The sequence below is a fragment of the Trachypithecus francoisi genome, unplaced genomic scaffold (assembly GCF_009764315.1).
Source record: "Trachypithecus francoisi isolate TF-2019V2 unplaced genomic scaffold, Tfra_2.0 Lachesis_group12, whole genome shotgun sequence".
Classification (NCBI taxonomy): domain Eukaryota; kingdom Metazoa; phylum Chordata; class Mammalia; order Primates; family Cercopithecidae; genus Trachypithecus; species Trachypithecus francoisi.
The window spans coordinates 6,903,748-6,931,712 of record NW_022681457.1 but is presented as its reverse complement, the minus strand read 5'-3'; the positions used below and the strand labels follow the sequence as shown (position 1 = coordinate 6,931,712).

At 50.3% G+C, this 27,965-nt stretch overlaps 1 protein-coding gene across 3 annotated transcripts in view; it reads left to right on the top strand.

The window, feature by feature from the left end:
• The window catches only part of HAS1 (hyaluronan synthase 1), a 36,158-nt gene extending 13,401 nt beyond the window's left edge, over positions 1-22,757 (top strand). Inside the window, exons 1-6 of one of the 3 annotated variants that reach the window (XM_033224348.1) lie at positions 29-563; positions 691-1,667; positions 15,105-15,809; positions 18,387-18,612; positions 19,189-19,321; positions 21,760-22,757. In XM_033224348.1, coding sequence (XP_033080239.1) covers positions 15,198-15,809; positions 18,387-18,612; positions 19,189-19,321; positions 21,760-22,435 — 1,647 coding nt within the window. In that variant the 5' untranslated portion in view covers positions 29-563; positions 691-1,667; positions 15,105-15,197 and the 3' untranslated portion in view covers positions 22,436-22,757. Of the gene's footprint in view, positions 1-28; positions 564-690; positions 1,668-10,138; positions 10,737-15,101; positions 15,810-18,386; positions 18,613-19,188; positions 19,322-21,759 lie in introns of those variants that run through there. The other 2 variants (XM_033224346.1, XM_033224347.1) reach the window with 2 other exon arrangements.
• The last annotated feature ends 5,208 nt before the right edge of the window (positions 22,758-27,965 follow it).

Sequence of the window (27,965 nt, the reverse complement as noted above, 5' to 3'; positions counted from 1 at the left end):
GTGGGCAGAGCTGAGATTGTGCCACTGCACTCCAGCCTGGGTGACACAGCAAGACGCCATCTGAAACAAATAATAATAATAAATAAATAAAAATAAAGTCTATGGGAGGATGTGCATAGATTATGTGCAAATACTGCACCATTTTATAAAAGTGTCTTGAACTCATCTGTGCATTTTAGTATCCACAGGGTCTTGGAAGCTGAGGGGCAGCTGTATTTTTTGTTACAGAAGTCTTAGAAACCTAGTACACTTACCTTGTGATACATCACTCCAATCTCTGCCTATGTCTCTGCATCACTTTCTTTATCTTTTTGATGCAGGGTCTCCCTCTGTCACCCAGGCTGGAGTGCAGTGGTACAATCATAGCTCACTGCCGCCTCGATCTCCTGGGCTCGAGTGATCCTCCCATCTCAGCCCTTCAAGTAACTGGAACTGTAAGCGTACGCCACCACATCCAGCTAATTTTTAGATGTTTTGTAGTGACAAGGTCTCACGGTGTTGCCAGGCTGCTCTCGAACCCCCTGGGGCTCCCACCTCTGCCTCCCAAAGTGCTGGGATTACAGGTATTCGGTCTTATTATTTCACTTTGGGAGGCGTTTTTTTCTTTTTTCTTTTTTTCCCTCCTAATCAGATGGTTCTCAAACTGTATGTAAGAATTACCTGGGGTGTTTGTTTAAATCATTTCCACAGCCCTGAGCTCACAAAATCTGAAGAAATGACAGTGAAGACCAGTAGTCATCATGTTTAGCAAATGCACACAGATGATGTGGATGCTTTGGAGTCCATGGACCAGTTTTGCAGAATTATTGAACATGCGATGACAAGAGCTGAGAGCAGAGGCCGTGTCTCATGTGCTTTGGGCCAGCTTCCTTCATCTCTGTGTTCTCTCTCAACATTTGGAAAATGGAAATTATCACAAGGACCAGAAGGGTGTTGGCCAGGATGGTATCAGGATTGAAAAGCCAGATCTCATCTCAAAATCCTTAACTTCATGACACCTGCAAAAGCTCTTAAAACCCTGTATCCGAATAAGGTCATATCCTTAGGTTCCGCAGGTTAGGACTTAGATATATCTTTTGGGGGTCACCTGTCAACCCCACTGCATGTGGAACCAAGGACACCGAGGGACAGATGTACTTTGCTATTACAAAAGCCTTAGAAAACTAATACATTTGGCTTGTGGGTGCATCACTACTGCAATCTCTGCCCTCGTCTTCACATCATCTTCTTCTCTGTTTGATGTCTACCTTCCTCTGATTCACTCATAAACACCTGCCATGGCATTTGGGGCCGACCTTAAATCTAGGATATGCTCAAATCTTGAAATTCTTAACTTTATAACATTTGCAAAACCCCTCTTTCCAAATAATGTTACAGTCACAGCTTCTGGGGGTTAGGACATCCTCTTAAGTAATCCCCTCATGGGAAACCACGGCAGCATTACTTCCTCTTCGTTTTACAGCATTCACTGGGAATGACAGCATTGTGGTTTTGAGCCTCTGGACTGCGGGTGCCTGCAGCCCAGGTCACAGAAAGGGGCCACTGGCCTTCTGCAGCTCTGTGCCCTCTATCTGGAGCCCACAGGCGTGCCCCTTTGATGACACACTCTCTGTGCTGCACAGTTTGGCTGCTCACCAAACTGTTTGGAGCTTTCTGCTACGGCCCAGGTAACAGGGTCTAGTCACCCCATGCTTGAGAGACTAGGAAGCTGGGGCCCAGGGACTAAGTTCCACTCCCTGCATCAACATGGGGAAGGGTTCTCCTTGTCTGCAGGTGGCTAAGGTGGAGGGGGAGGCTCAGAGTCAGGAGGTGGCTTGCACAAGCCTGCCTGCTGAAAAATCAGGCACATTCCTCAGTCCTGGGCCCAGTACAAACACCATATATCTCTCATATCTCTCAAATTCCTGAGCCCAGTACAAACACATCCCACCATATATCTCAACTTTAGAAAAACACCACCTGGAAAAATCCCTGATAACGACACAGCTGTTTGTAGTTTTACTGAAAGCACGGGAACCAACAGATCACCGCTAAATGTATAACTTACTATGTTAACCAATTGTAATGCTGTAACCTAAAGAATTCCCTTGTTCCTCTGTAACCTTACAAGTCCTATTTACATCAGGCTATAAAAAGCGAGCGCACGCATTGTTCGGGGCCCTCTTGTATGCTGTGGAACGGAGGGACCAAGATCGAACTTGCAGTAAAGATCCTTGCTGCTTGGCTTTGACTCTGGACTCTGGTGGTCTTCTTCGGGGAATAAACGGTCTGGGCGTAACAACACCTGTAATTCCAGTACTTTGGGAGGTCGAGGTGGAAGAATCGCTTGAGGCTAGGAGTTTAAGACCAGCCTGAGCAATATAGTAAGCTCCTGTCTCTACAAAAAATAATAAAATTAGCTGGGCACAGTGTCACAGCCTTTATTTCCAGCTCAGGAGGCTAAGGTAGGAGGATCGCTTGAGCCTGGGAGGTTGAGGCTGTAGTGAACAGTGACTGCACCACTGCATTCCAGCCTGGACCACAGAGTGAAAACTTGTCTAAAAATAAATAAATATATATTTGTTTTCTGCCTCTAATTTCTAGCACAGAGCTCCTAAAATTCTTGTAACTTCCTGAGTGAGGAGGTGAGAAAAGCATATTTTGTTATTCATAATTAACCCCTATCAGTCACACCTGAGTTTATGCTAACGAGGCAGATCTGGGCAGATAGGGGATGGTTGCCAGAGAGATGAACCCTGTGATCCCAGTGGAATTTTTAGCCTCATGCTCCAAATTCCAAGAGGGGAGAGGGGCTGGAGATTGACTAACCACCAGTGGCCAATGATTTAATCAATCATGCTATAAAATAAAAATAAAATCCTAAGGCCCTCCCTCCGGCCCCCTAACCACCACCACACTGACTCAACAAGACCCTTTCTTAGCCAAAGGGATCCCAGAGAAACCTAAAAACTGAGTTCCTGGCCGCGACTTGAAGGCGGGTGGGACACGCCTTCTTACGCCCCTTCCCTTTTAGAGTTTAGGAACGACAGAAGACCAGCATTATAGGTAAAATAAGATTGACAAAACACTCTTTGTGATGATAACATACCAAATTACATACAAGACCTAAGGCAAGTGTTAAGTCACTTCTAAGGGCCATCAATCTTGCTACACTGCATCCTTATCATAAAACATTCTTTTTTGCAGACTCCAGGTTTTAAGCAGACCCTTACTCCTTTAACCAATTGCAAATCAAAGAATCCCTGAATCCATCTGTAACCTGTAAGCCCGCCCCTCTTCAAGATATCCTGCATTTTCAGGCCAAACCAATGTATCCCTTCCATGTATTGATTTACGACTTTGCCTGTAACTCTTTTCTCCCTAAAATGTGTCAAATCAATTTTTACTTTAAGTTCTGGGATGCATGGGCAGAATGTGCAGGTCTGTTACATGGGTACACATGTGCGATGGTGGTTTGTTGCACCGTCATCTAGGTTTTAAGCCCCGCATGCAGAGTCTAGGCCCCCAGTGCATCCTCCCTCAGATCCAGAAGTCCAGGTCCAGCCCCTCCTCCCTCAGATCCAGAAGTCCAGGTCCAGCCCCTCCTCCCTTAGTCCTGGGAGTCCAGGTCCAGCCCCTCCTCCCTCAGATCCAGAAGTCTAGGTCCAGCCCCTCCTCCCTTAGTCCTGGGAGTCCAGGTCCAGCCCCTCCTTCCTCAGATCCAGAAGTCCAGGTCCAGCCCCTCCTCCTCAGATCCAGAAGTCCAGGTCCAGCCCCTCCTCCCTCAGATCCAGAAGTCCAGGTCCAGCCCCTCCTCCCTTAGTCCTGGGAGTCCAGGTCCAGCCCCTCCTCCCTCAGATCCAGAAGTCTAGGTCCAGCCCCTCCTCCCTTAGTCCTGGAGTCCAGGTCCAGCCCCTCCTCCCTCAGATCCAGAAGTCTAGGTCCAGCCCCTCCTCCTTAGTCCTGGGAGTCCAGGTCCAGCCCCTCCTTCCTCAGATCCAGAAGTCCAGGTCCAGCCCCTCCTCCCTCAGATCCAGAAGTCCAGGTCCAGCCCCTCCTCCTTAGTCCTGGGAGTCCAGGTCCAGCCCCTCCTCCCTCAGATCCAGAAGTCTAGGTCCAGCCCCTCCTCCCTTAGTCCTGGGAGTCCAGGTCCAGCCCCTCCTCCCTCAGATCCAGAAGTCTAGGTCCAGCCCCTCCTCCCTTAGTCCTGGGAGTCCAGGTCCAGCCCCTCCTTCCTCAGACCAGGGAGTTCAGACCCCAGCCACTCCTCCCTCAGACCCCGGAATCCAGGCTCTCAGATCTTAGTCTAAGCCCCCAGTTCCTCCTTCCTCTGTGACTGGCAGGGTATAGTCTAGTGACTTAATGCTTAATGCCTGTTTTCTGTTGCCCAGCCATGCTGCCTGTGTGCTGTATCACTTGTCCCAGGAAAGGACTCTTCTTTTGCCTCAGTTTCCCTATCTGGAGAATGAGTCTCCTCCTCTCTTGCTTCCCTGGATAAACAGCTTTTGCAAAAGGAAACGCCTCCCTCCCTCTCCCTCTGTCTGGCTCTTACTGTCTCTATTTCTCTCCAGGGAAAGGGGCAGGAGAGGTGGTGGGTGCTGGGGTAGAAAGTGCCTTCAAATGGATACAGGCAGGGCCCTTGTCCTCCAGGCCTTTCTCTCCCTCCTCCCAGCTCTGGAAGTTCTACAGTTTCTCATAGAGGCGCTGGCTAGAGGCAGAAGGTGGATGTACAGTCATCATTGCTGGCTAGGCTCCCTCCCTCCCTGGATTTCAGCAGCATCATGGAAGCCTAGGGGTTTCCCAGAATATGCGTGTGAGGGAGAAAAGGTTCTGTCTAACTCTAGCCCATCCAGGGCTCTGAGTTCCTGGAAGTCCAGAGGCAGTCTCTTTCCAGACTTGGGGTCTTTGCTGATGCTGGAGTCTTTTTTGTCTAAGGTCCCACCTCCCCAGAGCTCCTCAATGCATCCTCCCAGGACTGGCCACTCTGAGTGGTGTCCATAGAACTATTATGTAGGGGTGGGGTGGGGGTCCGAGCTGCTGGGCCCTCTCTCCCCAACTTCTCTCCTCTCCCTCTTCCCTATCCTTCCTTCTCTCTCTCCTTCCTCCATTCTCCTCCTCTTCTGACCTTCCTCCCCCTCCTCCTCTCTTTCCCTCCCTCCTCCTCTCCTTCCTCCTTCTTCCCTCATCTCTCCTTCCCCTCCTTCCTTCCTCTCCAATTTTTTTTTCCCCAGACAGAGTCACTTTGTTACGTAGGCTGGAGTGCAGTGGCGTGATCTCGGCTCACTGCAAACTTCACCTCCTGGGTTCAAGCGATTCTCCTGCCTCAGCCTTCTGAGTAGCTGGGAATACAGGCGTGCACCACCACGCCTGGCTAATTTTTGTATTTTTAGTAGAGACGGGGCTTCACCGTGTTGGCCAGGCTAGTCTCGAACTCCTGACCTCAAGTGATCCACCTGCCTCGGCCTCCCAAAGTGCTGGGATTACAGGCGTGAGCCACCGTGCCCGGCTGCTCTCCTTTTTCTTTCCCCTCTCCATCTACCAATCTTTCTATCCTGACCTCACACATTTGTTCAACGCATATTTGTTGAGCACCTACCAGGTACTAGACACAGGTCCAGGCTCTGAGGAATGAGCCGTGAACAAACCAGATAAAGACAGCTGCCTATCTAGAGCTTGCATTCGAACCAGGAAGACACACATTGTACAAAAACGATACTAAACGTACCTTATGCAAGTTATACGTTATATAGGAAGGGGATCAGTGCTATGGGGAAAAAGAAAAAGAGAAAGCAGAGGAGAGTGAAGGGGGTGAGGAATCCGGGGTAGGGCAGGTCTCGCTGTTGCATAGATGGTCGCCGAAGCCAGCTCCTGTCTTTCCTGCCTCTGCCTACCTCCTTTTCTCCTCCGTCTCTAGTTATCTAGATCCCCGCAATGTGCATTTCCCTTCCCAACCCAGGACACCTAGCAAAGAAACCATCTACCTGCATTCAAGCATTTAATAAAACAAGGATCTCTTCAGATTACTGCCCAGGGGCCCCTTGCCCTCACTGGTTCCCCAGGAGGTACCTGCCTGAGATGGAGCAAAGGGAAGAGCAACTGTAACCAGAACTAGCTGAGGTTAGGGGTTTGGCAAGTTAGCCCGCCATGTCTGTGTCCATCTCTCAGTCTTCTTGGTCCTGGATCCTCGGGGTCCTGCACCTCTGCCCAACCTTACTCACATTTCCTCTCTACCCTGGAAAAGCCCCAGGGATCTCTGATGCAACCCCACCACCCAGCGACTCATCCTGGCCCAGAGCCCCTGTCTCTCCCTCCAGTTTAGCCCTTGCTGAGGCCAAGAGCTGATCCTGCCCCTCCCTTGCTCACAGCCCTTCCATGGCTCCCCAGTGCCACCAGAGCAGTCCTAGCCTCTGACTCCTGCATTCAAAACCCAACATGTTGCATGCTTTAAATAGCTTGACTTAGCCATTTCACAATGGCTTATATACATAGCAAATGTCATGCTGTATATCATAAATATGTATAATTGTTACTTAGTTAAAAAAATTTTTTTTTGAGACAGGAGGCCGGAGTGCAGTGGTGCAATATTGGCTCACTACAACCTCCACCTCCCGTTCAAGTGACTCTCCCACCTCAGTCTCCTGAGTAGCTGGGATTACAGGTGCATGCCACCACACCCGACTAACTTTTGTATTTTTAGTATAGATGGGATTTCACCATTTGGGACAGGCTGGTCTCAAACTCCTGACCTCAAGTGATCTGCCTGCCTTGGCCTCCCAAAGTGCTGGGATTACAGGCATGAGCCACTGTGCCTGGCCAAAAAAATTTTTTTAAACCCAAATGGGTGGACCTCACTAGGGACCCTCAACCCCCTACACTCTCGTTTCACCCACTGTGCTTCACAGCATCAATCTGCCCTTACTTATTTGACTGGTCATACCATTTCTTGCCTTGGATGCCCCTTTCTAGCCCCACCTTCCACCCCCACCCTGACCATGGCTAACTCCTCATCAGCCAGCATCACCTCCTCCAGGGAGCCCTCCCTGACTCTTGGGCTGGGTTGGTGCATCCTTGCACTGTTTTGTGGCCCTCTGTTTACACAGCTGTCTTCTCCACCAGATTGGCATCTCCCCAAGGGCAGGGCCCAAGGCTGAGTCATCCCTGTGTGCCCGGCATCGCCCAGCCCAGCCCCGTCCACCAAGGCTCAGGAGATGTCCCTAAAATGAATGCATGTTCTCTCCTCTGCCTTTGCTCCATTTTTGCCTTACCTCTCCCACCCTGTGCTCCTTCTGTCCAGGTATTCTGTAAGCTGTACCCTGAGGTTTCCTGATGATGGCTGAAATGCTGGGAAGGCCATGGTGGACCCAGGGCAGGAACTGGAGAACAGCCACCACAGGAGTGGGGGTTTCCAGGAGCCATGGGTGTTAGTGAGGGGTGTGGGGTCCCTACCTGTCTCTCCACCACCAGCCCCGGCCTCCTGTGGGAGTTTCCAGCTTCACTGCTCCCTGTCTTTCAGCACTTGTCTGGGCTCTTCCAGCCTTGATCATCTCTTCCTGCAAGAAATTCTGGGGGCTGGACATGTAGATCCAAGGGAGAAGGAAGCTGGGAGTTGAGACTCCTGGGTCTGAGGGAGGAGGGGCCGGGAGCCTGGACTCCTGGGGTCTGATGGAGGAGGGTCTGGGGGCCTGGGCTCCTGGGTCTGAGGGAGGAGGGACTGGGGGTCTGGACTCCTGGGTCTGAGGGAGGAGGAACTCTGAACCTGGACTCCTGAGTCTGAAGGAGGAGGGGCTAGGTGTCTGGGATCCTGGGTCTGAGGGAGAAGGGTCTGAGAGACTGGGGCTCCTAGGTCTGAGGGAGGAGGGGCTGGGGGCCTGGACTCCTGGGTCTGAGGGAGGAGGAGCTGGGGGCCTGGGTTCCTGGGTCTGAGGGAGGAGGGCCTGGGGGCCTGGACTCCTGGGTCTGAGAGAGGAGGGGCTGGGGGCCTGGGTTCCTGGGTCTGAGGGAGGAGGGTCTGGGGGCCTGGGTTCCTGGGTCTGAGGAAGGAGGGACTGGGGGCCTGGGGCTCCTGGGTCTGAAGGAGGAGGGGCCGGGGACCTGGACTCCTGAGTCTGAGGGAGGAGGGACTGGGGGCCTGGGGCTCCTGGGTCTGAGGGAGGAGGGGCTGGGGTCTGGACTCCCGGGTCTGAAGGAGGAGGGGACTAGGAACCTGGACTCTTGGGTTTCAGAGGAGGGAACCTTTGAGAATTAAAGCCCTGGTTATCCTTCTTTATCCGCACTCTGGTTTTAGAAACATCTGGTTTTATACAGCTGCTCCACCCGAGCAGGGCGGGGTGGGGGCTGGGCAGCCAAATGCCCCATTTCTGGGGAGGGGCCTGTGCTGTCCCCTCCCACTGGGCGGAGAACTCACCCTCCCCTTCTGCTCTGGGCTGGCCTGGGATCATCTGAGGATCCATCATCCTGGCACAGCCAGACATCAGGCGGCCCAGCTCCCAGCAACAGCGTCAGACACAGCCCGGCCCGCCCTGGTGGGTGGGCGGGGCGTTCGGGGTCCTTGGGAATGCACCTTCTCCCTGACAGCCAGGCCCAGGCAGAGGCTTGGCCTGGCACATCCTCCTCAGGAAAACCCCAGGGTGTGCAGATTTGGTGTCTGGCAGGGAAGAACTCCAGGACAGGCTGGAAGAGATGGAACTGCAGGGAGAGACGAAGATGTAGAAACAGAGAAATGGAGAGAAACAGTGAATGAGAGAGAGAGAGAAACACATACAGAGATAGAGCCTCACAAAGAGATAGGTGTGGTGGCTGACGCCGGTAATCCCAACACTTTGGAAGGCCAAGGCAGATGGATCACCTGAGGTCAGGAGTTCGAGACCAGCCTGGCCAATATAGTGAAACCCCATCTTTACTAAAAACACAAAAAAATTAGCCGGGTGTGGTGGTGCACGCTTGTAGTTCCAGCCACTCGGGAGACTGAGGAAGGAGAATAGCTTAAACATGGGAGGCGGAGGTTGCAGTGAGCCGAGATCATGCCCCTGAGCTCCAGTCTGGGTGACAGAGTGAGACTTCATCTCAAAAAAGAAAAAAAAAAAAGAGAGAGAGAAGAGATGGGGATGCAGAGAGATGGAGGGAGGATAGAGACGGAGATAGAGAGGGAGATAGAGGGAGAAAGAGAGACAGAGAGAAAGAGACACACACGGACACACAGTGAGAAAGTCACTCAGAAAGAGGGACAGCCACACAAGAGGAAAGTCAGGGAGACTTCAGAAATGCAAAGGGACAGACACTCCCGGGTGAAAACAGAGAGAGAATGGTTGTGAGGGGGGATGAGGAGGAGAAACAGACAGGAGTACACAGAGACAGAGACCCAGATAGGTGGACTGAGAAACAGAGAGGGGGAGACAGATACAAAACAACAGAGACTCGGGGAGAGGCAGACAAAGAGAGAGAAGGACCGGGGAATTTCTCTCTGCCGCTCCATGTCTTTCAGCCTGTCCTGGAGCTGGACCCTGCCAGACACCAAAGGTCATCGGAGTCATAGGCAGGGAGAAAAGAACGAGGCAGCTACCAAGGCAGAACGTGAGACATCAATAGTTCACAGTAAGAGGAGGAGAAAGAAGAGCAGAATTAGATACAGATAATTTTTTAAAAATTCATAGAAAGAAGGGCATGGAAACAGACATTTATCACAGATCTTCTGGTCCTGAGGGGCTGGGGTCTGGGCACCCCAGGTCCCGCATCTCTTTTCCACCCTTCCTCTGACTCAGTTTCCCTGATGGGTGAAAGCCCTGACAGACCCCGGCTGGATCCCCAGGGGCAGCTGACCGACAACTCTCTGTGTGCATCCCTGAGTCCCTGGGCATACAAATCCCAGCGCCCCAGCCCTCCGCCCCAGATCCTGGTGCACACACGCGGACCCACGTCAGTTAGGCACCGAATGGACAGACGTTCACTCACAGCTCCGATTCCAGGCAGCCGTGCCTTGGGCCAGCGCACACACAGGCACACCCACAGCACGCACGTGTGTGTGTTTCGTTCCATCTACCAGTTGCTGAGACATGTCCCTGGGGGGCCCAACCCAGAGATGGATTCTGGGGACAGGAGAGGCGGCTGCGGGAGAGGCAGGGCGGGGGTGACTGGGGAAAGTGAGAAGGGGGAGGTGGGGAGACCTTTAAAGCAAGAAGAGAAACAAATGAGGGTGAGACGAGGTAAGAGAAGTGGAGAGGAAGAAAGGGATGGAGAGAAAGACAGAAACTTGGAGAAATGTGGTAATGGGGAGAGAGATAAGGGTACCAAGAAAGAGATGAGGATAAATAGTGGATTGGGGAGAAAGAAAGGGACGGAGGGAAATACAGGGATAGAGGATGAGGGGAACCCCCAAAATGCAAGCAAGGTGGAAGAGAAAAATCAGGGGAGACAAGGGACAAGAGTGGGGAGGAAGAGAGAAGAAGAGGAGAGAGGCTGGGAGAGGAGGGGAAGCGATGGCAGAGAGGACTAGAGGAGGGGCGCGGGTAGACATGGGGGCCTGGGAAGGGAGGCCCGTCTGGCTGAGCGAGGTGGGAGTAATAGCGGGAATCGGGTGGAGCTGCCGGGCCATGACCTCAGAGCCCCTGGCCCAGCTTAGCCTGACTGACGTCAGCACTTGCTCCCGCCCCCGCCTGTGCTGGTCTTCAAATGACCCCCCTGCAGCTCTCTGACCACAGAGAGGCTGGGAGAGCAAGCAGGAGAGAAGAGAGTGCCCGGCCAGACCCACTGCGATGACACAGGTTGTGTGTGTGTGTGTGTGTGTATACAGCCATGTGGGGGAAACTACTGCCATATGTGTGACCTCGAGTGTTGGGGAACTGTGTGTACATGATTTCATGTGTGTATCCATGTGTGTGACAGCGACCATATGTGTGTAGGGGACAGTGAGCATGTGAGGCTGAGTGTGCAGGTCTGTGTATACATTGCCCTGCGTGGGCGGCCATCCGAAGTACATGTAGGTGAGATGTGCCATGTCCGTATTTCTGTATCTGTGTATCTTGCTATAAATTTGTGTATGTCTATGTTCCCTGGGAGGCAGAGCGAAAGAGGGAGTGAGAAAGTGAGCAAGTGAAAGAGACTGAGTAAGAAAGAGAATTGGATTTGCCTGTGGCACGTGGGAATGGATTTCTGTTTCATGCGTTCAATAGCTATTAAGTTGAACCAAATGAAATCACTGATACTGAGCCACTCTAAACTTGGAAGAACAGCAGTTTCATCTGGTTCAGTATCAGCTTGACAGTCACCTACTATTTCTCTTGAAATCTTCCCTGTGTGTCCCATTGCCCCAGACTCTCAGTTGGGGCTCTGTGTGTTTGTGGCCACGTGGGCATCCCCTTGCTGGTATTGCTTTTTCCTGCCTAGGGGTGTGTGCCTGCAGGTTCACCTGTGTGGCCATCAGTGGGGGTCATGATCGTTGTGTTTGGCCTGAGTGGGTGTGTGGGGTCATCCTGTAGAACCCGAGTAATTCCATTCTGTGTGTCACTCATCATGTGTGAGTTCACGTGTGGGGGGGTGTGTCTACACGTGTATGCATCTGTGTTTCTAAAATCAACTCTCTGGATCCCTACTATGAATTGGGCCATCCTTAGGAACTCAGGCAAGGCCAGGTTTGAGGCAAAGGAAGAGAGAAGGGGGATTCCAGAAGAAAGAATAATGTTTAATGTTGAGACTTTAAAAGCTGTACCTCAGCTTTGTCCTCTAGAAATGTAACAAAAACCACAATATCTAATTTAAAACGTTCTTGTGGCCACATTTCAAAAAGTAAAAACAAACAGGTGAAATTAATTTTAATAATATATTTTTATTTAACCCAGTGTGTCAGGGGCCAGCACTTTTTTTTGATAAAGGGCCCAATATTAAATATTTGAGGCTCTTGGGGGTCATCTGGTCTCTTTTGAAAGTACTCAACTTCCATGCTGTAAATGTAGAATCAGCCACAGATGATGTATAAACCAATGAATGCGGTTGTGTGCAAGTAAAGCTTCCTTTAAGGACACTGAAATTTGAATTTCATATTTTTCATGCTCCACAAACTATTATTCTTCTTTTGGCTTTTAAAAACCATCTAAAAATATCAAAAAAAATTCTTAGCCTGCAGGCTGTAACCTGTCTTAGCATGCCGACCCCTGCTACGTATGAGATATGATAGTTTCAATATGTAATCAATCTATAAATGTTAATGAGCGATTTTACTTTCTTTTCCCCAGACTTGCGCTTCCAAATCCAGTGTGCTTATTGCACTTCTCACGTAGATGCTACCTTTTCATTGGAAATACCTAGTCTGTGTTTAGATTTTATAAAATTTACAGTTACAAAAGGAGCATCATAGATGCAACTTGTTCCAAACATCTTTAAAAGCTTTCTAGTAACTGAATCAAGTAAGAGTTTTTAAAATTTAAATGAATTAAAATTAAAATAAAATTTAAAACTCAGTTCCTCGGTGATACTGGCTGCATTTCAAGTGCTCGGTAGATACATGTGGCTGGTGACACCTGTTTTGGACACAGAGATCTATACCTTAATGATGCATTTAAATAACCCACAGTAAGCCTATGAGGCAGGAACTGGTGGCGTAGGAGGCAGTTTAGCGTAGAGGGGACGCCAGAACCAGACTGCCTGAGTGTTATTTCTATTTTTATTTTTTTTTATTTTTATTTTATTTATTTATTTTTTTTGAGACGGAGTCTCGCTCTGTCGCCCAGGCTGGAGTGCAGTGGCGCGATCTCCGCTCACTGCAAGCTCCGCCTCCTGGGTTTACGCCATTCTCCTGCCTCAGCCTCCTGAGTAGCTGGGACTACAGGCGCCCGCCATCTCGCCCGGCTAGTTTTTTGTATTTTTTAGTAGAGACGGGGTTTCACCGTGTAGACCAGGATGGTCTCGATCTCCTGACCTCATGATCCACCCGTCTCGGCCTCCCAAAGTGCTGGGATTACAGGCTTGAGCCACCGCGCCCGGCCCTGAGTGTTATTTCTAACACTGCTTATTACCTGAGTGACCTTGGGTAAAAGTATTTGCCTCTCAGTGTCTCAGTTTCCTCATCTGTAACAGAAGACAGTAGAGATACCTGCCCTATAAGGTTATTGTAGAGACCGCGTGCAGTAGCTCACGCCTATAATCCCAGCACTTTAGGGGGCCAAGGCAGGAGGATCACTCGAGCCTGCGAGTTCAAGACCAGCCTGAGCAACACAGCAAGATCCTGTCTCAATTATTATTATTATTATTATTTCGAGATGTAGTCTTGCACTGTCACCCAGGCTGAAGTGCAGTGGCACCGTCTTGGCTCACTGTAACCTCCACCTCAGGGGTTCAAGCAATTCTCCTGCCTTAGCCTCCTGAGTAGCTGGGACTACAGTCATGCGCCACCAAGCCTGGCTAATTTTTGTATTTTGGTTTCATCATGTTAGCCAGGCTAATCTTGAACTCCTGACCTCAGGTGATCCTGCCTCGGCCTCCCAAACTGCTGGGATTACAGGTGTGAGCCACAGTGTCTGGCCCCCGTCTCAATTAAAAAAAAAAAAAATATATATATATATATATATATGGTTGCTGTACAGTAGTGTCTGGCACACGGAAAGTACTTTTTCCTCTGATTCTGGGCTCTTCCAGCAACATTTACTGGGGCACCTGTTCTGCTGGGGAGCTGCGCAGTGGAAAAGCAGAACGAGGCTACGCCTCTGGAAAGTCAGAAGGAAGAGTCCTCCACCGTGGGCTGCTGACCCTGTGCAAGTCACTCCTTCTGGCCAATCAGTCCTCAGTTTGGCCACCTGTACGGTGGCAGCGAGCACTATCTGTCCCCCAGGGCTCTCCTGAGGGCTAAAGGTTGAGGTTTAGCAATTCAATTCCTAAGGTTCAAATCCAGTCTCCTCTGCTTTCCAGGGATGACCTTGGGCAGGATGCTGAACCTCTGTGTGACTCAGCTGCCTCATCTGTAGAATGGGGGTAATAATAACAGTACCTACCTTATAGCGCTGTCGTAAGGATTAAAATAAATTCGTTTATCTTAAAGGCTTAGAGCAGGGACTGATACATAGCATTTTGGTTTTTTAGTACATGTTGTTATTATTACTGTCTCAACCCTAAGAAACCTTTGATTGGAAGATAAACCCTCATTGTATGTGCCACTAAGAAAGAGGAGGGAAACGCCCTGGTAATTAAATTGTGACACTCCTTTGCATGCAATCATCCTCACGGATTGAAGAGATTTCAAAACGTGGAAAAAAATTGTATTGGAAGGAACAAAATCAGGCTGGGCTTGGTGGCTCATGCCTGTATTCAAAGTACTTTGGGAGACTGGGGCCTGGGCAGCATAGTGAGACCCCTCCTCTAAATTTTTTTTTTTTTTTAATTAGTAAGGCATTGTGGCTCCAGCCTTGTGGTCCTAGCTACTTGGGAGGCTGAGGTGAGAGGATCACCAGAGGCTAGGAGTTAGAAGCTACAGTGAGCTATGATGGTGCCACTGCACCCCAGCCTGGGCGACAGAGCAAGACGCTGTCTATAAAAATAAATAATAATGAAAAGAAGGAATCTAATCAGCATGAAGCGTAGATAGCTATTTGCCCCAATTATTTTCGTTAATGAAAATGATTCTGGGTCCGGGGAGGTAGCTCATGCCTGTAATCCCAGCATTTAGGGAGGCCGGGGCAGCCATGTCACTTGAGCCCAGGGGTTCCAGACTAGCCTAGGTAATGTAGGGAGACCCCCGTGTCTACCAAAAATTTAAAAATTAGCCAGGAGTTGTGGCACACGCTTTGTAGTCCCAGCTATTAAGGAGGCTGTGGTGGGAAGCTGAGCCTGAGTTTGGGAAGCTGAGGCTGCAGTAGGCCCAGACTGTGCCACTAGGCTGGAATGATACCCTGTCTCAAAAGAAAAAAAAAACAAAAGGAGAGAGAGAGAAAGGGAGAGCGAGAGCGAGAGAGAGAGAGAGAGAGAGAAAGAAAGAAAGAAAGAGAAGGAAGGAAGGAGGAAGGGAGAGAGGGAGGAAGGAGAAGGGAAGGGAGAGGAGGGGAAGAGGAAAGGAAGAAGGGAAGCAAGGAAGGGAATTTGTAATCTTCTCTCAGAGGAGGCCCTCGGGACTCATGCTCCTTCCTTTCCACTCTCGCTCCCAGCAGGACGCGCCCAAGCCCACTCCCGCAGCCCGCCGCTGCTCCGGCCTGGCCCGGAGGGTGCTGACCATCGCCTTCGCCCTGCTCATCCTGGGCCTCATGACCTGGGCCTACGCTGCCGGGGTGCCGCTGGCCTCCGATCGCTATGGCCTCCTGGCTTTCGGCCTCTACGGGGCCTTCCTCTCGGCGCACCTGTTGGCGCAGAGCCTCTTCGCGTACCTGGAGCATCGCCGGGTGGCGGCGGCGGCGCGGCGCGCGGCGGCGCGGGGGCACCTGGATGCAGCCACCGCGCGCAGCGTGGCGCTGACCATCTCCGCCTACCAGGAGGACCCCGCGTACCTGCGCCAGTGCCTGGTGTCCGCCCGCGCCCTGCTGTACCCGCGCGCGCGGCTGCGCGTCCTCATGGTGGTGGACGGCAACCGCCCCGAGGACCTCTACATGGTCGACATGTTCCGCGAGGTCTTTGCTGACGAGGACCCCGCCACGTACGTGTGGGACGGCAACTACCACCAGCCCTGGGAGCCCGCGGCGGTGGGCGCGGTGGGCGCCGGAGCCTACCGGGAGGTGGAGGCGGAGGATCCCGGGCGGCTGGCGGTGGAGGCGCTGGTGAGGACTCGCAGGTGCGTGTGCGTGGCGCAGCGCTGGGGCGGCAAGCGCGAGGTCATGTACACAGCCTTCAAGGCGCTCGGAGACTCGGTGGACTACGTGCAGGTGAGTAGAGGCGCCCTCAGCCCACTCCTGACTCGAACACCCGGACCCCACTTTCCTGGGGTCTTTCCTTCAATGTACAGATTTGAATGACTCTCTCCCTTTCTTTATTCATTCATCTATGCAGTGGAGAGATTCTTTCCTTCACTCATTCATCCATCCATCCATCTATCCCTTTATCCAATATGGAGATCATTCGTTCATTTCTTCGTTCATTTACCCATTCAGTGTAGAGGCATTCTTTCCTTTCTTCATTCACCTATGCATTCCAGGAAGAGACAATTTCACTCATTCTTGACTCATCCATTCATGTATCCATCCATTCAATAGATTCATTCGTTCATTCATCCATTCATCCAATGATTCAGTTATCCATCCATTCAATGTAAAATTAAGTCCTTCCAGCCGGGCACTTTGGGAGGCTGAGGTGGGCGGATCACCTGAGGTCAGGAGTTCTAGACTTGCTTCGCCAACATGGTGAAACCCTGTCTCTACTGAAAATACAAAAATTAGCTGGGCGTGGTGGCGAGTGCCTGTAATCCCAGCTACTCGGGAGGCTGAGGCAGGAGAATCTCTTGAACCTGGGAGGTGGAGCTTGCAGTGAGCCAAGATCCCGCCATTGCACTCCAGCCTGGGCGACAAGAGCGAGACTCCATCTAAAAAAATAAAATAAGTCCTTCCTTTCTTCATTCAGTGTAGACACTCTTCCTCACTCATTCAGTCATCCATCCACCTATCCATCCAATATGGAGAATATTCATTCCTTCATTCATTTATACATTCAGTATAGAGTCATTTCTTCCTTTGTTTATCCACCCATTGGAGGCAGATACTTAATTTCACACATTCATTCACTCCTCCATTCATTTATCCACTCATTCAATATAGAGATTCATTCATGCATCCATCCATCTATCCACATTTCCATCCATTCAATATAGAATTAAGTTCTTCCTGGCCAGGTGTGGTGGCTCACGCCTGTAATCCCAGCACTTTGGGAGGCTGATCTGAGGTTGGGAGTTCAAGACCAGCCTGACCAACATGGAGAAACCCTGTCTCTACTAGAAATACAAAATTAGCCGGGTGTGGTGGTGCATGCTTGTAATCCCAGCTACTTGGGAGGCTGAGGCAGGAGAATCGTTTGAACCTGGAGGGTGGAAGTTGTGGTGAGCCGAGATCACACCATTGCACTCCAGCCTGGGCAACAAGAGCAAAACTCCATCTTAAATAAATAAATAAATAGATAAATAAATAAATAAATAAAAGTTCTTCCTTACTTCATTCAGTGTAGAAATTCTTTTCTTCACTCACTCGTTCATACACCCATCTATTCATCCAATATGGAGATAATTTGCTCATTTATTCATTCATTTATCTATTAAATGTGGAGATTTGTTCCCTTCCTTCTTTCCTTCTTCCCTCCTTCCTTTCCCCTCCTTCAGTGTTGAGATTCTTTTGTTCATCCATTCAGCCATCTATTTATGTATTCGATATTCAGATTAATTTCATTTATGTACTCATTCATCCATCCCATTTGGTGTAGCAATCTTTTGAGATGGAGTCTCACTCTGTTGCCCAGGCTGGAGTGCAATGGTTCAATCTCGGCTCACTGCAACCTCCGCCTCCTGGGTTCAAGTGATTCTCCCACCTCAGCCTCCCCAGTAGCTGGTATTACAGGCATCTGCCATTGTGCCCAGCTAATTCTTGTATTTTTGTAGAGACACGGTTTCACCATGTTGGCTAGGCTGGTCTCAAACTCCTGACCTCAGGTTATCTGCCCACTTCGACCTCCCAAAGTGCTGGGATTACAGGCGTGAGCCACCACAGCCGGCCTAATGCTTTATATTAGTTTTCCATTGCTGCATAACAAGTTACCATGTGTTTGGCAACCTGAACAAAACACATTTATTATCTCATAGTTTCTATGAATCAAGAGTCGGCACAGCTCAGCTGGGTCCTTTTTTTCAGGATATCACCAGGTTGCAATCAGGGTATCAGCTGGAGCTTGGTCTTTTTTAAGGCTTGGGGTTATCTTTCAAGCTTATGTATTTGTTCGTTGGCAGAATTCATTTTCTTGCAGCCACAGAACTCGTGGTAGCAGTAGCTTGCCTGTTCAAGGCCAGCAAGGAGACTCTCCGACTTCTAGATCTGCTTTTAAAGGGTTCTCCTGATTAGGTCAGGCCTACCCAGGATAATCTCCTTTTGATTAACTTATAGTCAAGAGATTTGGGGACTTAATTACATTGCAAAACCTATTCACCATTTCCATATTAGGTAATATGATCGTGGCAGTTATATCCCATAACTTCTGCCATATTCTATTGCTTAGTAGCAAGTCGGGGTCTCACTCACACACCAGAGGAGATGGTATGTGTCTCATTGTTCATGTTCGTACAAGGATGTGCATCTTGGAGTACATGTTAAACTGTGATTGCACATTGAAAATGACGAAAAAATCTCAAAATTGCATTCAGATCGGTTGCAGAGTGCCCCAGCTGCACTGAACCCCTTGGTGCCCTCCTCTCAAGCATCAGTCCGATGCAGGGGTCTGTGCTGATCCTGTCCCCTTCCACCTCACAGGTCTGTGACTCGGACACAAGGTTGGACCCCATGGCACTGCTGGAGCTCGTGCGGGTACTGGACGAGGACCCCCGGGTAGGGGCTGTTGGTGGGGACGTGCGGATCCTTAACCCTCTGGACTCCTGGGTCAGCTTCCTAAGCAGCCTGCGATACTGGGTAGCCTTCAATGTGGAGCGGGCTTGTCAGAGCTACTTCCACTGTGTGTCCTGCATCAGCGGTCCTCTAGGTAAGCAGCGGCAGAGATTGGGAGGGCTGTGGATGGGGTGGAAAGGGAGAAGGGAAGCCGGATGGGGCTGAGGATGTGACTGGGGTTGGGGACAAAGATGCAGCAGGGCAGGAACTGGGGATGGGATAAAACTGGAAGTTGGTGGTGAGGATGCTGCTCGGGTTCGAGCTGAGTTTGGTGTGCGGAGTGAGGTTGGAGAAAGGATATGGATGGGGATTGGGGCTGGGCCTGGGGAAAAAGATGGGATAAGCTTGGAGTCAAAGACAGAGTTGGAGCCAGGTTTGAGGTTGCAGTGGGTTTTGGATGGGGCTGAGAATGGATATGGGATTGGTGATGAGACTGGGGTGGGCAGGTTTGCAGTCAGTGGGTAGAGTTCAATGACAGGCAAGTCGGAGTGGATATGAGGTTGAGGACAGGATTGGGGCTGGAGTTGGGATTGGAGATAGTGCTGAGATTGAGATTATGATGACTGAGGATGGGGTTGGAACTGGAGATGGGGTTGGGGCTGGAAACAGCATTGGAGTTGATGTTGGTGACAGCAGAGGCTGACACTCTTTCACATCTCCCCTCACCCAGGCCTATATAGGAACAACCTCTTGCAGCAGTTTCTTGAGGCCTGGTACAACCAGAAGTTCCTGGGAACCCACTGTACTTTTGGGGATGACCGACACCTCACCAACCGCATGCTCAGCATGGGTTATGCTACCAAGTAAGCTAAGGGGACCAGGTGGTCGGGTATGTGTGGAGGCCAATGAGTATCCCAGCGTGTGTGCATGCTGAGAGTTCTCCAAATCCAAAGTAACTCACCAGACCATGGGCTCTATCAAATGAGACTTTAGAGGAGAGAGGAAGATACCATAATGGGCAGAGGGGCCATTTACATTGAGCCAATGGACTCTACCAAGTGAGATATTAGGGGAGAGGGGAAGATACTATAAGGGACAAGGCTAGCATTTGCATTAAATCATGGAATGCAGTGAACTCTACCAAGAGAGGCAAGGTGAGGGTAGAGAATTCACCTAGAATTGAGTTAGGGTGAGTTGGTTCTGCCATGGAGACTAAGGTAGCACAGTGGGGAGTGAAGTAGGAAGGGCAGGAGACAAATGGATAGAATGGGATCTAACTAGTGAGAGAGCCGTGGACAAAGAATCAAGTGAGAGAAGAGGAGCACCCGAACTCTAGCAAGTTCTTCAAGAGAAGAAAAGTAATTCCATGAGACTCAGGGGAGGATGATCTAGACCAAGTGAAGTTCAGGGGAGAGTGATTTCTGCAAAGTCAGGTCCACTGAAAGACCCAGAGGGAACTTGGGATAATCCAAGGGAATCCATGCATTATTTCACTCAACAAATATTCACTAGGTGCCTAGAATGTTTAAGCTGCAGGGATACAGCAATAGGCAGACAGGACACCAATTGATTATATCAGTAGGGGAGACACACAAGAAGTAAATAAGCAGAACATACAGTATGTTCATGATATGTGTTATGGAGATAAATAATACTGGGCAGGGGGATGGATAGGAAGTTTTGGGGTGGGGAGTGAAGTGTTAAGTGGAGTGCCTGAGGTAGGATGGGGCTCAAGGCTGAGAACAGTGTGGCTGGAGCATGGAACTGAGGGAATATTAGGAGAGGAGGATGGAGAGTCAACAAGGGGTCAACTCATGAAAGGCTTATAGGTCTAAGGACTCTGACTAAGATGAGGGAGCCATGGGAGGGTTTTAAGCAGAGAAGTGACACATTGTAATGGGATCCCTCTGGCAGCTGTTTTGGGTACAGACTGCAGAAGGCAAGGTGGGAAGCAGGGAGGCCATTGAGGATGCCAAGTGACACGGGGAAAGGAGACTGGACACTGTCAAGTAATGCCCACGATTCTAATCTTGTGTGGGCTTGGCTGGAACCTGTGCAGGGATTGATTAACGATGTCTGCCACAAAACAGTAAGGAGGCCTGATGGTTCCCTTGAGAAGTTCCAATACATAGACTACCCTGGGTAGCGACCACGCCCATCTTGCTCCTCACTATAGGGACTGCCAGTAATAGTAAGCATGATAGTATGAGTAATATGTTAGTGATAGTATTAGTAATAGTGTCAGTAACCAACATGATATTAGTAACGGCAATAGTAATGATATTAGTCACAGTAAAAACAGTAGTAACTAACATTTATTGAGCAAATGCTATCTACTGTTCCTAAGCACTTGGTGTTTAATCTTCATTTAATCCTCACAGTATCCTTGTCATATGAGAACTTTTTTTTTTTAGATGGACTCTTAGGCCGGACACAGTGGCTCATGCCTATAATCCCAGCACTTTGGGAGGCTGAGGCGGGTGTATCACCTGAGGTCAGGAGTTCGAGCCCAGCCTGGCCAACATAGTGAAACCCCGTCTCTACTGAAAATACAAAAAATTAGCTGGGCGTGATGGCGGGGACCTGTAATCCCACCTACTCTGGAGGCTGAGGCAGGAAAATCGCTTGAACCCAGGAGGCGGAGGTTGCAGCAAGCTGAGATTGTGCCATTGCACTCCAGCCTGTGCAACAAGAACGAGACTCCATCTTTTAAAAAAAAAAAAAGAGTCTTTCTGTGTTGCTTAGGCTCAGGCTAGAGTGCAGGGGCACGATCACGGCTCACCACAGCCTCAAACTCCTGAGCTCAAGTGATTCTCCCATCTCAGCCTGCGAAATAGCTGGGACTGCAGGCACACATCACCACACCTGGCTAATTTTTTTTTTTTTTTTTTTGTTAGAGATGGGGTCTCACTATGTTGCCTAGGCTGATCTCGAACTCTTAGCCTCAAGTGATCCCCCCACCTCAGCCTCCCAAAGTGCTGGGATTACAGGCATGAGCCATTGCATCCTGCCCATTGGTGCTTATTTATTTATTTGTTTATTTAGTAGAGATGGGGTCTTGTTATGTTGCCCAGGCTGGTCTTGAACTCCTTATGCCTCAGCCTCCCAAAGTGCTGGGATTACAGGTGTGAGTCACCGTGCCCGGCCTATCAACCCTATTCTACACATGAGAATACTGAGGCCTAGAGAGGTTAAGAAACTCGCCCTCGGTGGCCATCCACAGTGGTCATTTCTGCCTCCAGAATCCTGCCCAGGACCCAGGGAGCACGCGATGATGTCCTTATTCCTCGTGCCCGTGCAGGTACACCTCCAGGTCTCGCTGCTACTCAGAGACACCCTCGTCCTTCCTGCGCTGGCTGAGTCAGCAGACTCGCTGGTCCAAGTCGTACTTCCGTGAATGGCTGTACAACGCGCTCTGGTGGCACCGGCATCACGCCTGGATGACCTACGAGGCGGTGGTCTCCGGCCTGTTCCCCTTCTTCGTGGCGGCCACGGTGCTGCGTCTGTTCTATGCGGGCCGCCCCTGGGCGCTGCTATGGGTGCTGCTATGCGTGCAGGGCGTGGCATTGGCCAAGGCAGCCTTCGCGGCCTGGCTGCGGGGCTGCCTGCGTATGGTATTGCTGTCGCTCTACGCGCCCCTCTACATGTGTGGCCTCCTGCCCGCCAAGTTCCTGGCGCTGGTCACCATGAACCAGAGTGGCTGGGGCACCTCGGGCCGGCGGAAGCTGGCCGCTAATTACGTCCCTCTGCTGCCCCTGGCGCTCTGGGCGCTGCTGCTGCTTGGGGGCCTGGTCCGCAGTGTGGCACACGAGGCCAGGGCCGACTGGAGCGGCCCTTCCCGCGCAGCGGAGGCCTACCACTTAGCCGCGGGGGCCGGCGCCTACGTGGGCTACTGGGTGGTCATGTTGACGCTGTACTGGGTGGGCGTGCGGAGGCTTTGCCGGCGGCGGACCGGGGGCTACCGTGTCCAGGTGTGAGTTCCAGCCACGCGGATGCCGCCTCAAGGGTCTTCAGGGGAGGCCAGAGGAGACCTGCAGGGCCCCCGAGCCACGAACTTGCTGGGTGGTTCTCTGGGCCTCAGTTTCCCTCCTCTGCAAAACGAGGGGGTCAGCAGCCCAAGATTCTTCAGTCTGGACTATACTGGGACTGGGACTTCTGGGCCTCTAGGGAGGGGTATTTATTGGTCAGGGTGTGGGATTTGAGGAGCGGAGGGGAAAGGGTCCTGCTTTCTCCTCGTTCTTATTTAATCTCCATTTCTACTGTGTGAGCAGGATGTAATAAAGAATTTTATTTATTTTCCCTGAGCTTCCTCCTTTTTTGAGAACTAAGGGGACTGGATGATTGAGAATTGGGGACGCTGGCCTCAGTGCTGGGTGCTAGCCGTTTGAACCCGGACAAGACACTCTCCTTCCTTGGAACCAGGGGTTCCCTCTTTTGAAAACAGGGATTATTCATCCCATGGGGCAGGGTTGGTGTGAGGGTTACTCAACGCATTCACGGGTTCTTACGAAGCACCTGTCACCTGCCGCACACTGTCAGGTACTGCAGAGGATGCTTTTATCTCTGGTCCATCTACTCAGAAGGGTAACACATCCCTTTTCTCTTCAAACCCCCAGCACCTCCTCCCCCAGCCTCTCAGCTGACTTCCTATCTCACTGAGAAAATAGGGGTTAAAAGAGAAAACTTTTGCTGGAGTCCTCATCTCCACGTCTTCCCACTCACTTGCCCCTGTGTGCATACACTCCACCTTCTTGCTGTTGCTGAGGGTGACCTGTGCTCCAAGTCAATGCCAACCTCTTCCATCAGGGCACCAGACCCTATGTCCTCTTTGTCTGCTCGAAGACGTCACTCCAGCAGTTCTTTCCAATTGATCCTCCGTCAATTCTCCTTTCCCTTCGGAGCCTTTCCCATCAGCATCCGAACATATTGTTACTCTCCCATTTTTAAGACTCCCTCTCTTGACCTCAGTTTCCCCATAAACAACTGTTCCATATCTATTTCTGTTAATAGCAAATTTCCTTGGGAGAGTTGTCCATATTTGTCTCCAATTTCTCTCGCACAGAGTTCACTCGTTCAAAGTGTGCAATTCGGCCGGGCGCGGTGGCTCACGCCTGTAATCCCAGCACTTTGGGAGGCCGAGGTGGGCAGATCACTTGAGGTCACGAGTTCGACACCAGCATGGCCAACATGGTGAAGCCCCATCTCTACTAAAAATACAAAAAAAATTTAGCCAGGCATGGTGGCAGGTGCCTGTAATCCCAGCTACTCAGGAGGCTAAGGCAGGACAATCACTTGAACCTGGGAGGCGGAGGTTGCAGTGAGGTGAGATCATGCCACTGCACTCCTGCCTAGGTGACAGAATGAGACTCCATCTCAAAAAAAAAGGGTACAACCCAATGATTTTTAGTAAGTGTACAGGTTTGCACAGCCACCACCATAATTTAATTTTAGAACATTTTCATCACCCCACAAAAGGAACCCCATCCCCTTTGGCAGCTCGCTTCTCCTTTCTCACCCCTTTATCCCCCTAAGACCTGGATAGCTGCTCATCTGCTTTCTCTTTATAGATTTACCTATTCTGGCTATTTCATATAAATGGAATCCTGCAGTATGTGCTTTTTTTGTGACTTCTTTCATTTAGCATATCAAGGTTCATCCATGTGGTTGCATGTATCACTGATTCATTCCTTTTTTATGGCCAAATAATATTCTGCAGTATGGCTCTATTGCATTGTGTTTATGCATTTATCAGTTGATGGATATTTGGGATATCTCCACCTCTTGGCTGTATGAATGATGCTACTATGAACATTCGTGTGCAAGTTTTGGTGTGGGCACAACTTTTTAATTTTCTTGGGTATATACTTAGAAATGGAATTGCTGGGTCCTATGTTAATTCTATGTTTAATTTTTTTGAGGAACTGCCGGACTGTTTTGCACAGGGACTGTACCATTTACATTCCCACCAACAATGTATGAGGGTTCTAATTTCTCTACGCCCTTGCTACATTTTGTATTACCTGACTTTTTTTATTACAGCCTTCCTCGCAGGTGTGAAGTAGCATTTCATTGTGGCTTTGACTTGCACCGCCCTAATGACTAATGATGTTGATTTCCATTAACTCTTAAACCCATGCCAATCAGATGGTCGTCCTTTCCCCTAGTTCTCCATAGAAACTGCTCTTGTCAAGTTCATCAATGATATCCACTTTGCTAAAACCAATAGCCAATTCTCAGCCCTATTTCATGATTTGGCTGTGTCTGACACAGTTGATCACTCCTCCTTGAAACACTTTCTTTACTTGACTTCCTTTTTTTCTTTTTTGAGATGGAGTCTTGCTCGGTCGCCCAGGCTGGAGTGCAGTGGCGCGAACTCAGCTCACTGCAACCTCTACCTCCCAGATTCAAGCAATTCTCCTACCTCAGCCTCCCAAGTAGCTGGTACTACAGCCATGTGCCACCACATACAGCTGATTTTTGTATCTTTAGTAGAGACAGGTTTCACCATGTTGGCCAGGCTGGTCTCAAACTCGTGACCTCAAGTGATCCACCAGCCTCGGCTTCCCAAAAGTGCTGGGATTACAGGCGTGAGCCACCATGCCCAGCTACTTGGCTTTCAGAAAGCCACAGTTACCTTGCTTTCTTCCACCTTGTTTTCTTTCCTGGATCCTCTCATCCTCGTCTCTTATCCATCTATACCCACTTCCCTTGTGCCTCCAGTGTTAATGGCTCTGAATACTTCATTCATGCTCCTTGCATGGAGACGGGACTCTCCCAAACAGACCTTCAGGCTAGACCTCTCCCTTAAATTCCAGGCTTGTATATCCAACTGCCTCCAAGACATTTCCACTTGGATGCCTAATAGGCATCTCAATCCAGACTCCTAACATCTTCTCCCCTTCCTCCCTGCTAATCCCCACAAAACATGCTCCTCCAACAGTCTCTCTATCTCAGTAAAGAGAACTTCATCCTCCCAGCTGCTAGGCCAAAAACTGCTAGAGCTGTAACTGTCCATCACTAGCCACTACCACATGGAAGTCTAAACAATTTTTTCCCGTTCATGCATTCCTTGATTCATCAGTCACCAAAACATTCACCAAGTACCTATTGAATGCCACACACACTGCCTAGTTTGCAAGTATAGAAACAATTAAGAAGCTTGCCTTTGGCCGGGCGCGGTGGCTCAAGCCTGTAATCCCAGCACTTTGGGAGGCCGAGACGGGTGGATCGCGAGGTCAGGAGATCGAGACCATCCTGGCTAACACGGCGAAACCCCGTCTCTACTAAAAAATAGAAAAAACTAGCCGGGCGAGTTGGCGGGCGCCTGTAGTCCCAGCTACTCGGGAGGCTGAGGCAGGAGAATGGCGTAAACCCGGGAGGCGGAGCTTGCAGTGAGCTGAGATCCGGCCACTGCACTCCAGCCTGGGCGACTGCGAGACTCCGTCTCAAAAAAAAAAAAAAAAAAAAAAAAAAGAAGCTTGCCTTCAAGGGACTCTTAGTCAAATAAACAAGGAGTTCAGAGTGATCCACAAGTAAGAATACTCACACAGGCCTCTGTGATTCTGTTGTCAAAGAGCAGGAACTATGTAACGTTAACGTAATTAAAGCTACTACCAGAGGCCGGGCGCGGTGGCTCAAGCCTGTAATCCCAGCACTTTGGGAGGCCGAGACGGGCGGATCACGAGGTCAGGAGATCGAGACCATCCTGGCTAACGAGGTGAAACTCCGTCTCTACTAAAAAAAATACAAAAAACTAGCCGGGCAAGGTGGCGGGCGCCTGGTCCCAGCTACTCAGGAGGCTGAGGCAGGAGAATGGCGTGAACCCTGGAGGCGGAGCTTGCAGTGAGCTGAGATCCGGCCACTGCACTCCAGCCTGGGCGACGGAGCGAGACTCTGTCTCAAAAACAAACAAACAAACAAAAAAAAAACGCTACCAGAGTTGATTTTTTTCTTTTCTTTTTCTTGTTTTTTTTTTTTTTTTTTTTTTTGACACCCTTTCTTGCCTGAAGAGTTACCCAAGATTATGAGTTCAGTTCCTCAGTTGCACAGGTCACCTTCATGTGCTTCACGGCCACATGTGGTTGGTGCTGCGCTACTGGACAGTGCAGATCTAGAATATTTCCAGCATGGCACAGGGTTCTACTGGACAGTGCCACCGTGGTTATTCTTGGCCTCTCTCCTTTCATCCAACATTCTGAACCATCAGCAAATCCCACTGGTTCTACCTTCAAGACATATCTAGAGCCACTGCTCCTCACCACCTTGTTTCCCGGGGCCGCATCTCGTCCCTGGATTACTGCAGCACCTCTCAGCGATGCCGGCTTCCACCTTGCCCCAATTCTTAGCCACACAGTAGCCATGGAAATCAAATCATGACCTGCCCTTGCTTTGCTCAAAAGCCACCCGTGACTCTCGTCTTTTTTTTCCTTTTTTTTTTTTTATGACAGGGTCTTGCTCTGTAGCCCAGGTTGGACTGCAGTGGTGCAGTCATGGCTCACGTCATCTCTTTTTTTTTTTGAGATGGGAGTTTCACTCTTTTTGCCCAGGCTGGAGTGCAATGGCACGATCTTGGCTCACTGCAACCTCCACCTCCCGGGTTCAAGCGATTCTCTTGCCTTGGCCTCCCAAGTAGCTGGGATTACAGGCGCCTGCTACCACGCTTGGCTAATTTTTTATTTTTAGGAGAGACAGGGTTTCACCACGTTGGCCAGGCTGGTCTCGAACTCCTGCCCTCAAGTGACCTGCCTGCCTCAGCCTTCCAAAGTGCTGGGATTACAGGCGCGAGCCACTGCACCTTGCCCCTTTTTTTTTCTTCTGAGTCAAGGTCTCACTTTGTAGCCCAGGTTGGACTGCAGTGATGTAATCATGGCTCACTGCGCCTTGACCTCTCAAACTCAAGCCTTGGTCCCCCAAAGTGCTGGGATTACAGGCGTGAGCCACCACACTCAGCCGACCCTCATCTCTTACAGAGGTAAGTCTAGACTTTACAGCAGCCAGCAGCACCATCTGGTCCCCATGGTCTCTGACTTCACTGTGTATTCACTTCCTAAGGCACTGCTCCAGCTACACTGGCCTGCTGGATGTCCTCCCAGCTGTCTTCCCACATGCCTGGCACTCCTGCCTCAGGGCTCACTGTAACTTCCGCCTCCCAGATTCAAGCGATTCTCGTGCTTCAGCCTCCTGAGTAGCTGGGATTACAGGCATGTGCTAGCACACCAGGCTAATTTTTGTATTTTTAGTAGAGACAGGGTTTCACCATGTTGGCCAGGCTGGTCTCGAACTTCTGACCTCAGGTGATCCACCCGCCTCAGCCTTCCAAAATGTTGGGATTACAGGAATGAGTCACCTCGCCTGGCCATCTGAACACTCTTCACACAAATATCCATAATGGCTCGTACTGTCATCCCCTTCAAGTTTTTATTCAAACGTCACTTTCTCAGTGAGGGCTTCTCCAAAGATCCTACTGCTACTTCCCCCGGCCCCATATTCCGTTTCTCTGCTTATCTT